The sequence below is a fragment of the Phacochoerus africanus genome, chromosome 12, assembly GCF_016906955.1.
Source record: "Phacochoerus africanus isolate WHEZ1 chromosome 12, ROS_Pafr_v1, whole genome shotgun sequence".
Classification (NCBI taxonomy): Eukaryota; Metazoa; Chordata; class Mammalia; order Artiodactyla; family Suidae; genus Phacochoerus; species Phacochoerus africanus.
Genome location: NC_062555.1, coordinates 16,895,169 through 16,905,229, shown reverse-complemented (window position 1 = coordinate 16,905,229; position 10,061 = coordinate 16,895,169). Strand labels below are relative to the sequence as shown.

Here is a 10,061-nt window from a genome sequence, read left to right as displayed (position 1 = left end):
AACCACAACGGGAACTCCCATAAGCTATCAGACTTTAAGTAAAGGGAACATATAATAAGTAAAATTTAAGCAAGTATCCTGTTGTGAGGCCAAGGAGAATGAAGATTTGCAGGCCAGTGGAGGTAAACCCTTTCCCCACAGTTAAAAAGCCATGTCAAGAATTCCTGCTTGGGCTCAGCATGGTGTCAGAGAGGACGTGGGTTCAATCCTTGGCCTCATTCGGTGGATTAAGGATCTGGCATTGCCACATGCTGCAGCATACGTTGCAGACGTGGCTCAGATCCGTTTTGTTGCCTTGGCTCTGATGTAGGCTGACAGCTGCAGGTCTGATTCAAGCCCTGGCCCAGGAACTTCCCTATGCCACAGGTGTGGCCATAAAAAGAAAAAAAAGCCCAGTCAAAGTCATGTTAAAGGGTATGTCCCCCTGAGCATGAGTCACATACAAGGCAAAGTCTTCTATCAGCATGTACTGTTTGTCTAGTCCTGACAAATATTATTCCAATTTGTACTGAACAAACTCAAACATCTTTAAGGAACATATAGGCTTATATAGAAGTTCCTGTTTCCGGTTCTGTCTAGTTTACCTTGGCACTATTTTCATAGAAGTCAAATATTTGGTGCTTTGAACAAATACAGAACAAATTCCAGGGTGGAACCTGTACAACACAATTTCCACAGTGGAGACTGTTTGGCTTAATCTATTTACAGGTTTCAGATAGGAGTTGCTTCCATACCAGGACAACAGCAGAGGCAGAGAATGTCGTCCTAAAAAGCATTAAACTAGGTATCAGAAGTCTAATTGTGTGACCCTAGGCAAGTTGCCAACTTCACTGAATCTCAGATTCCTTGACTGTAACACTGGGGTTAATGGTAAAACTTCACATTTCTATAAGAAGCAATGAGATAACTGATTAAAATGTGGCCCATTACTGTTGTTTAAATAATTAAAAAGCAAAATCTTAAGACTCTTACAACCAGCAGGGATGGTGATGGTACCAGAGTCTCAGTCAATCAATGACTTCATCTCAGAGGAGAGATTTTTTTGATAGAAACCTACCCTGGAAATTGTTCCCTTCTTACTAAAACACAGAATGGAGGGTAACAGCCCCACCCCCAAAAGTGTGCTTATTGGTCAAAAGTGCCTCCTGGAAGGAGACACTGAGAGCTAAGAGGGAGAAAGTATGCTCTAGATGTAACGTACAACCTAGCAGACCTGTTACAGATCATACACAGCAAATTTCCTGAATCTTTAGTATTTTGATTGACACACATCGTACAAACTAGGAACAGGAACGTAAATACCATCATGAAGATTGTACTCGAGTGGGTACCAAGCAACTGCGTACTCAAAGAGTGGTTCTTTGCAAGTACAAAAGCTCATCCCAATTCCAATTTAATTCTACATGGGATTCGAAATGGCATGGAACACATATTCGATGATGTCAAACCAGAATGATTAAATAGAGAGTCTAAAAAGGTGGGGGTGGTGGAGTTCCCACTGTGGCTTAGTGGTAACTAACCTGGCTAGTATCCTTGAGGATGCAGGTTTAATCCCTGGCCTTGCTCAGTGGGTTAAGGATCCGGTGTTGCCATGAGCTGTGGTGTAGATCACAGATGTGGCTCAGATCTGGCATTGCTGTGGCTGTGGAGCAGGCCAGCTGCTGTGGTTCCAATTCAATCCCTAGCCTGGGAACTTCCATATGCCAAATGTGCAGCCTTAAAAAGAAAAGAAAAAAAAAGTCATTAAGTTGCTCTTTAGCACAATGCAATCTTTTTGTTCCTTAGGATATGTTTTCTCTTAGATTGGAGTCTAGAAGTCTTTTGTATGTTTTGCTTTATTTTTTTAATTTAATTAATTAATTTATTTGTTCTTTTAGGGCCAAACCCGTGGCATAGGGAGGTTCCCAGGCTAGGGGTCTAATCGGAGCTGTAGCTGCCAGCCTACACCACAGCCACAGCAACACCAGATCCGAACCGCATCTTCAACCTACACCACAGCTCAGGGCAATGCCAGATCCTTAACCCAATGAGCAAGGGCAGGGATTGAACCTGCGTCCTCAAGGATGCTAGTCAGATTCATTTCCGCTGAGCCACGACGGGAACTCCATGTTTTCCTTTATGTTTGCATTTCTGTTATACCATTTCCTTTTTTAAAAAATTATTTATGGTATTTGGCGTGATATAGTATTTTCTTTTTACTCTCTTCCCTCTGACACGTTTTCAACCAGAAATGTACCATGGAAAAGGGAACAAGTAGGTAGAGCACATAAAGATATTTGTTCCAACTTTCTTTTACCTATTGTCTGAGAATGTTTAGGTAAATCAAATTTCTTCCCCATTTTTTGAGGGAGTACGAATTTTTAGCTAGATAAAATGCATTCTCTATTGGTTTTGGTGAAATTATACCTCACAGCAAGGAAAGAAATGTAACTAGACCAAATCTTTAGACTAGAAACTTGTGTCTATGTTATTTAGTGTAGGTGTCCCCCGAATCACAGCATCACTTAGGTCAGCCTTGTCTGCGGAGCTTGTGCACAGGCTTGAGTGAGGCCGGATTTTTGACACACAGAGCAGCAGAATTTTCCTCACAAGCGCATGGCTGCTGCATAATGTTACTGAAGACAACATACAATCAAGTATTTCAGCATTTTAAGGAATCCCTGTACAAACTCTTACTAGACCCTTTGATCATCTCTACAATACTGTGATTCTGCTGAAATAGCTCACTTTCAGGTCGGGGGAAACGCAAACGTTCCTGCGGGAGCCTAACCCATTATCTCTGTAGACTTAGTTATGAACCAAATTGTTTTAATGACTTTTAAGCTGCCTCTCTTTTACTTTCATTACTGAGTCCTGGTTCCATTCTCTGATGCTAGGAAAAGTCTGACCCTTCCTTCACAGATAAAACCTCCAAATTTTGAGTTCCCATGGGTCTTTAGTTTTCCAGGATTATCTTCCCTAGAACTCCTCAATTTCCCCTCGTTACATTTAACCACTTTACTTTCGACCTCCTATCACATTAAGTTTGTCAGCGTTCCTCGTGAAATGACCCCAGAGGACTCCATGGAACCAACTCCAATGAGAAGGAAAACGATATTCTTGCCCAAATTTGGCTGAGGCAGCCACATAAATTCAAAGTTAACACTTTAATAAGAGAAAAAAGATCTCAAGGAAGAATTAAAAGCCCATGCGGGAGTTCCGGTTGTAGTTCAGCCAGCCGGACTAGTATCCACGAGAATGAGGGTTCCTCCCTGGCCCCGCTAAGTGAGTTAGGGGCCAGGTGTTTCCAGTGAGCTGTGATGTAGGTTCACGCGGCTCGGATCTGGCGTTGCTGCAGCTGCACGCCGGCAGCTGTAGCTCCTAGTCCACCCGTAGCCTGGGAACGTCCATGTGCTGCAGATGCGGCCCTAAAAAGCGAAAAAACAAAAAGCCTAGGCAAAGATTTATCTTGTTAGAATCACAAGCCACGCCTCCAACGCTCGCTGAGTGGGCGCACAAGCCACGCAGTAGCCGGAAGGTCGCATGGAGAACTACTCAGTTAAAGTGACATTTCGGTGTTTTGACTGTTACCCTCTTCCAGGCGGCCTTCCCCTGCTCCAATCTTCACTTGCAATTAAAGGCTCCCATTCTTCCCGCTGAGCACGTCTAGGAGGAACACCTGGGGCCAATCCAATGGGAAAGCGTCAGTCCACGGCTACTTCCGGGTCACGTCCGGGTCGAGGCCCTCACCACCCAATCGGGAGTCAGGGGCGGGGCTGCGTCTGCGCGCCGCGGAGCGGCGGAGGGCGGCTTTGCAGCTTTCGCTCTGAGCGCTCCTTTGCTTCCTCTGCTTCGGATGGGAGTTTGCTCTCACCCGGCCGCAGTCGCGCGGCGGGTTTGGTGCCCAGGGGAGCTCCGGCTTTAGCAGGTGAGTCTCGCGGTGGTCGTCCGTATGTCGTTGCCCCAGGACGGGACGGAAGGGCTGTGCTAGGATTCAGTCATCATCTCCTTTCCCATGTTTTCCTGATGCTCTGAAGCTCGCGTTCGGAGCGTGCTGCTGGAGGGGAGGAGAAGCTTTGGTACTGTAACAACTGCTCGGCACCAATTTGGGCTTTTAGAGTGAAAAGGGAGAGCTGCTTCTGGAATGACTCTTTAAGGAATATGCGGGTCGGGTTCAAACTCTGTTGTTATTTCAAACCCATGCTAACCCCAGAGTTTGATTGTGAAAGGTGTACTCGGGCTGTGACGTGGAGAAGCCCAATTGGAGGCGGGGTAACTAGTTATAAAGTTAATGCAGTAGTCCAGACAATTTGCAGGGGGGTGGTGAAGAGTCTAGGAGCGGGGGGAAGATGGGAGCAGTACCAGCAGGCAGTATCAGCAGGACCCAGTACACCGTTGGATAAGTGGAAGGAGGGAAAGGGGCCTGAGCATCTTGAGAATTAAGTCCAAACTCAGCTTTTCGCACCCTCCTGCACCTACTACCCATCCACCCAGAATCTGTTCATGCCAAGTGTGTTTAGTGTTCTAGTTCCTGGAATACTGTCCTCACCTTTCTTGTGACATTGGACCAGGTTACCTAGTTTCACTGAGCCCTTTAGTGCTTTCAGTATGAAAATGGAAGAAAACAGTAGTACTTACGCTGGATTTCTGTAAGAATTGAATTAGATACCTTGTATCCCTGGTGTATTGGAAGGGGCAATACATGTTTAGTACTGCTGTTATTATTGTATTTGTCATATTGTTTTGTTATTATACATTTTGCTGTTTTTTCTCTAGATGAGTGTTTTTTAAAAAATTGGGAACAGCTCAAAAGGATTTATTTGTGTATGTATTTATTATTAGGACCACACCTGAAGCATATATGGAAGTTCCCAGGCTAGTAGTTGAATCAGAGCTACAGCTGCTGGCCCATACCACAGCCAGGCCAGATCAGAGCCATGTCTGAGGCCTGCACCACAGCTCACGACAATGCTGGATCCTTAACCCATTGAGCAGGGCCCGGGATCAAACTCACATCCTCATAGATACTAATTGGGTTCATAACCCACTGAGCCACAATGGGAACTTTTTTATTTAATTATTTTTTTAATTTTTAATTTTTTAATTTTTAATTTTATTGGACTGTTGTTGACTTATGATGTGTTAGTTTCAGGTGTACAGCCTGAATCAGTTATGGATATAACTATATCCATTTTTTTCCCGTATAGGTTACTACAAACTATTGAGTAGATTTTCCTGAGGTTTTTTTTTTTTTTAATAAAAGGATAATTATCTTATTTACCTTTGTATCTTCTTGAAATATGGTAGTAGTTATCTTTCTTTTTTTCGTGGGTCATTCTTTTGGGCTGCTGCTGATGTAATTAATTCATTTCCTACTTTAAAGGAACTACCAGGTACAGTTAATTTTGTTAATCATTGATATTTGTGAGATAAGAGATGGCTGTCTTTCTGTATAACTGGGAAGCCTATGAAATAAGATGTACAGAAAATAACTGGTACTGTCAGCTTGGAACAGGTATGAGTGATTTCAGTGAAGAATTGACACGGCCCACGACAGAGGATGAACAGGGGGAAAAATGCGTGTCCTCTGGTACAGGGATGTGTTTTCCTTGGCTCCAGAAGCATATAGAAACTATAGGTAAGTGAAATAACATACATGCTTTTCAGCTTTAATGCAAGGAAGTGATAAGCTTCAATATGGATACAAAAATGGATAACCAGGCTTGTTCAGTTTTCAAGATAAGAATATGTGAGGGTATTTCAGGCTGTTAACCTTTTTTTTTTTTAAGAATTCTTTTCAGTTATTGAGAGTCTGTATATATGGTAGATGCACTTTTTCTTTTTTCTCCAGTAATTCTTACTGAGCATTTACTATATCCCTGGTGATGGCTAGACATGGGGTACACAGCTGAAGAAGATATGATCTTTGCCATTGAGGAGTACATACCAGAAGTTTCTGTTTAATTGCATTGAAATAATTCCTAATAGAATTGATATATAATAGATTTCAAAGAAAGAATATTGTTTTCTATCTTCATCTAATGTAGAAGTAAAAAAAAGTTTCTTTAATGGGATAAATCTATCAAAATTCATAAAAGTGGGAGTTCCTGTTATGGCTCAGCCGAAAGGAACCTGACTAGGATCCATCAGGATTTGGGTTAGATCCCTGGCCTTGCTCAGTGGGTTAAGGATCCGGTGTTCCTATGAGCTTTGGTGTAGGTCACAGATGCGGCTCAGATCTGGCGTGGCTGTGGCTATAAGGCCAGCAGCTACAGCTCCAGTTCGACCCCTAGCCTGGGAACCTCCATATGCCCTGGGTGTGGCCCTAAAAAGGCAAAAAAAAAAAAAGAAAAAGAAAAGAAAGCATAAAAGAAGCAGTTCTCTGTATGTGGTATGTTGGGTGCTGTAGTCCTGGGAATACATTTGATCTTGCACTTTTCTAATTGCCCAGAAATGTATCTTTCTTAGCCTCTCTTTCTTTCCCCTTGACTAAGATTCCCTGGCTCTGAGAATTTAGCTCTTATTTCTTTATTTTTTAAATCTGAACATCATCTCATTTAACTATCTCAGTAAATTAATCCTCAGTAAATCTATGTGCGAGGCATTTTAGAGATGGGTCAAGACTCTTTTCTTTAAACTTTATAGCCACTGGAGGGAAACAGGAGAAGGATTTTGCTCAGACAACAAGTGCTTGTTTAAGTTTTATCCAAGAAGCTCTGCTGAAGCACCAGTGGCAAAAAGCTGCAGAATACATGCACAGTTACCTGCAGATCTTGGAAGATTCAGACAGCAATAAAAGGCAGGTTGCACCCGAGGTGAGTCAAGTGTGTGTCTCCTGGAAGAAGGGGTGGAATCCTGGGAGTTTCTGCTGCTTGAACCCCACCCAGAAAGGCTGTTGCAGGATCTCAAATTTCTTTTACTACAAGCTACTAAAAGTAATTTTGGATGGAGAGTTTTATGGGGACATTTTTTGCACAAGCCCAGCCACAGCAATGACACCCTAAAAAGCAAAAAAAAAAAAAAAAAATTACAGTCTCTTTTTGTCCAGTTTGTTTCATAAAATGAAAGAATTAGATCCGTGGCTTCCAGACACTTGTTTGGGCTGCGTGTGAATCATGTAGGGCTCTTATTGAAAGTAGAGGTTCCTGCGCTCCATCCCCGCTGTACTGAGTCAAAGTCTGACTCCCTCAGATATTTTATTTATTTTTGTCTTTTCAGGGCTGCACCTGCGGCGTATGGAGATTCCCAGGCTGGGGGTTGAATCGGAGCTACAGCTGCTGGCCTACTCCACAGTCACAGCAACCCGGGATCAGAGCCATGTCTCCCACCTACACCACAGCTCACAGCAACACCGGATCCTTAACCCGCTGGGCAAGGCCAGGGATCAACCTGCATCCTCAGGGATGATAGATTCATTTCCGCTGAGCCATGACGGGAACTCCTAGGATGTTTATTTTTAACTAATGTCCCAGGTCATTCTTACAGGTTTAAGAACAGCTGTGATGGGATTGTCTCCAGGTTGTCTTTAAACTTCAGAATCCTGCAGTTTGGGTGTTCTGAAGTGAAATCTTGGTCTCTTTCTGAGGTGGAAAGATGATTGTTATTATACCTGACAACCAGTATATATATTCAGAGAAATAATTGACTTATAATTCACTTAAATTTGGAGCTCCTACTGGGGTGCAACGGGATCGGTGGCATCTTTGCAGTGCCAGGACACAGGTTTGATCCCCAGCCCAGCCCAGTGGGTTCAAGGATCCTACGTAGGTTGTGGCTCTGACTTGGATCTGATCCCTGGCCAGGGAACCATGGCCATGGGGTGGCCAAAAAAGAAAGAAAAAATTCACTTAAATTTACTTTGAAGTCAATATTATTGAAGTGCTTTATGTTTTTTCACAGCCAGAAGATTATTATTTAGATAATATTTTCATTTTGTACAAATTATGAAATCTGAAAGGTTGAGTAGTATATAGAAATTAGGAGCCCTCATAGACACCTGCAGTTCTTTCTGTTGTTGCTGCGGTGAAGCAGAGGAGTTTTGGGGGCAGATATTCATGAACATCGGTGATAAATGTGTGTCATTTCTAAGCACTGAATGAAGACAGTGGTGCCGATTGCTGTCTGATGTAATAATAAGAGCATCGTCTAACACCTTGCTTGCATAGTCACTGCACCTGTAGTACAAAGGTCTTTTTGGAGTTGAGGTTTTCAGGTTCCCAAGACAGGGGCTGTTTAGCGTGAGCTACTGCAGCTCTGTCACATAGAAATGGATGGAAGTTGTCAGCAAACTGAACCATAGCAGTTGAAGAAAGCTGCAGGAACCTTTTTGTCAGCTGAGTGTGCTATATGGCTGATAACAGGTTTCCACTCTGTATGCACAGGAGGGTACACTGTACACAGGAGGGTAAGGCTGGCAAAGTACAATGAACTTGGAACATCTTAAATGCATTTCCTGGCAAATTTTCACACATTAGGCTGCTTTTTAAAACAAGTGTTTCGGGAGCTCCTGTCGTGGCTCAGTGGTTAACAAATCCAACTAAGAACCATGAGGTTGCGGGTTCAGTCCCTGGCCTTGCTCAGTGGGTTAAGGATCCGGTGTTGCCGTGAACTGTGGTGTAGGTTGCAGACACAGCTCAGATCTTGTGTTGCTGTGGCTGTGGGGTAGGCTGGTGGCTACAGCTCCAATTCAACCCCTAGCCTGGGAACCTCCATATGCCAAGGAAGCGGCCCAAGAAATGGCAAAAAGACAAAAAAAAAAAAAAAATTTAAGTGTTTCATAGTCAATGAGTTTGTAATAGAATATTGTTTCAATGTGATCATGCATACATAGATCATTTATTTTTATTGAGGTACTTTAAATTGGGGTAAAAGAGAGATTTGCTCCCATGCAAAAGAAGAGCTCCAAATTCTCAGCCAGAGTTCTGGTCCTCTGGGCAGAAAATATTTTAATTAAAATGTGTTCAGAGCTGATGAAAGATTTTGAATTGGAGTTCCAAGTATAGACTAACTATAGTCAACAGTCGCTGACCTTGGAGGATTCTTAAGAACCATCCACTTGCTCACATGTGGTGGATGCTAACGATGGGGCCAGAGCAGTGAGGACGTCAATGTTAGTTGAACCTGAACTTTCTGAATTTAATAGTCTTCCTCCAATACTAATTAAAAATGTTACTTTCAATATGTAGCTTAACCTCCTACCTTCTTTAGACCACTAACTTAAAAATGACACTGTTATAGTTACCTGATAATTTAATCAACACAAGATTTTTTTTTTTTTTTTTGGTTAAGATATGTTGGTTTTACTGGGTGAAGTACAGTAAAACATTGACAGTAGTGGTATCTAGGGAAAGAAATCATAGTTTGTTTTTTAATGTTATAATCAGAAAAACATAGCTTTCTTAGATATTGGCGAAGGCAAGGATTTTACATTTTTGTTGGTAATTTCTGTTTTGACAGATTATTTGGAGGCTTGGAAGTGAAATTCTTTATTATCATCCTAATAGCAGTGTGGAGACTTTCAATACCTTTGCTGACCGGATGAAAAACATTGGCGTCATGAATTACTTGAAGGTGAGAAAGGAGGCTTGGTGGATTTGCACCTGCAGTGTTCACTTGCGGAAGGTGCTGGCCTCAGTGCCGAGACAGTAACAGCGTAAAAAGCATAGGAGAAGGTTGAGACGGTTGGATCACTAGGAGAAGCTGAAACTGGGGTTTTTATATTGCCCCTCCCCCAGGGTGTGACACTCCGATCAAGGATTGACTTTCCCTCTGAACCAGAGCCCTTCTCCCACAGCCCTTGTTCAGGTGTTTTCGCTGCATTTATGTAGCATGGATAAAAGAGGATGTATTGATTTCCTGCTGTGGGCTAAGTGAGGTATTAGCTTGTGAGCCGATGCCATCTCATTGAATTCCCCATAATGGCCTTTGAAAGGGTTAATAGTTATCATTCCCTATGAACATGAGACACACTAGGGGAGAGTAATTTCCTCAGCTTATTTAGCTTTAAAGTAGTATTTGACCAGAACTCTGTCTTCAGAGCCCTGTTCCTTTCACACTGCCTGCTGTTTGTGTGTTTATGTACT

General features: G+C 42.7%; 1 protein-coding gene across 4 annotated transcripts in view; it reads left to right on the top strand.

Moving 5' to 3' along the window:
- Positions 1-3,758: 3,758 nt before the first annotated feature.
- Positions 3,759-10,061, top strand: part of TAF1A (TATA-box binding protein associated factor, RNA polymerase I subunit A) — a 26,493-nt gene continuing 20,190 nt past the window's right edge. For 2 of the 4 annotated variants that reach the window (XM_047754713.1, XM_047754715.1), the window contains exons 1-4: positions 3,759-3,907; positions 5,495-5,617; positions 6,625-6,794; positions 9,436-9,549. In XM_047754713.1, coding sequence (XP_047610669.1) covers positions 5,497-5,617; positions 6,625-6,794; positions 9,436-9,549 — 405 coding nt within the window. In that variant the 5' untranslated portion in view covers positions 3,759-3,907; positions 5,495-5,496. Of the gene's footprint in view, positions 3,908-5,484; positions 5,618-6,624; positions 6,795-9,435; positions 9,550-10,061 lie in introns of all 4 variants that reach the window. The other 2 variants (XM_047754712.1, XM_047754714.1) reach the window with 1 other exon arrangement.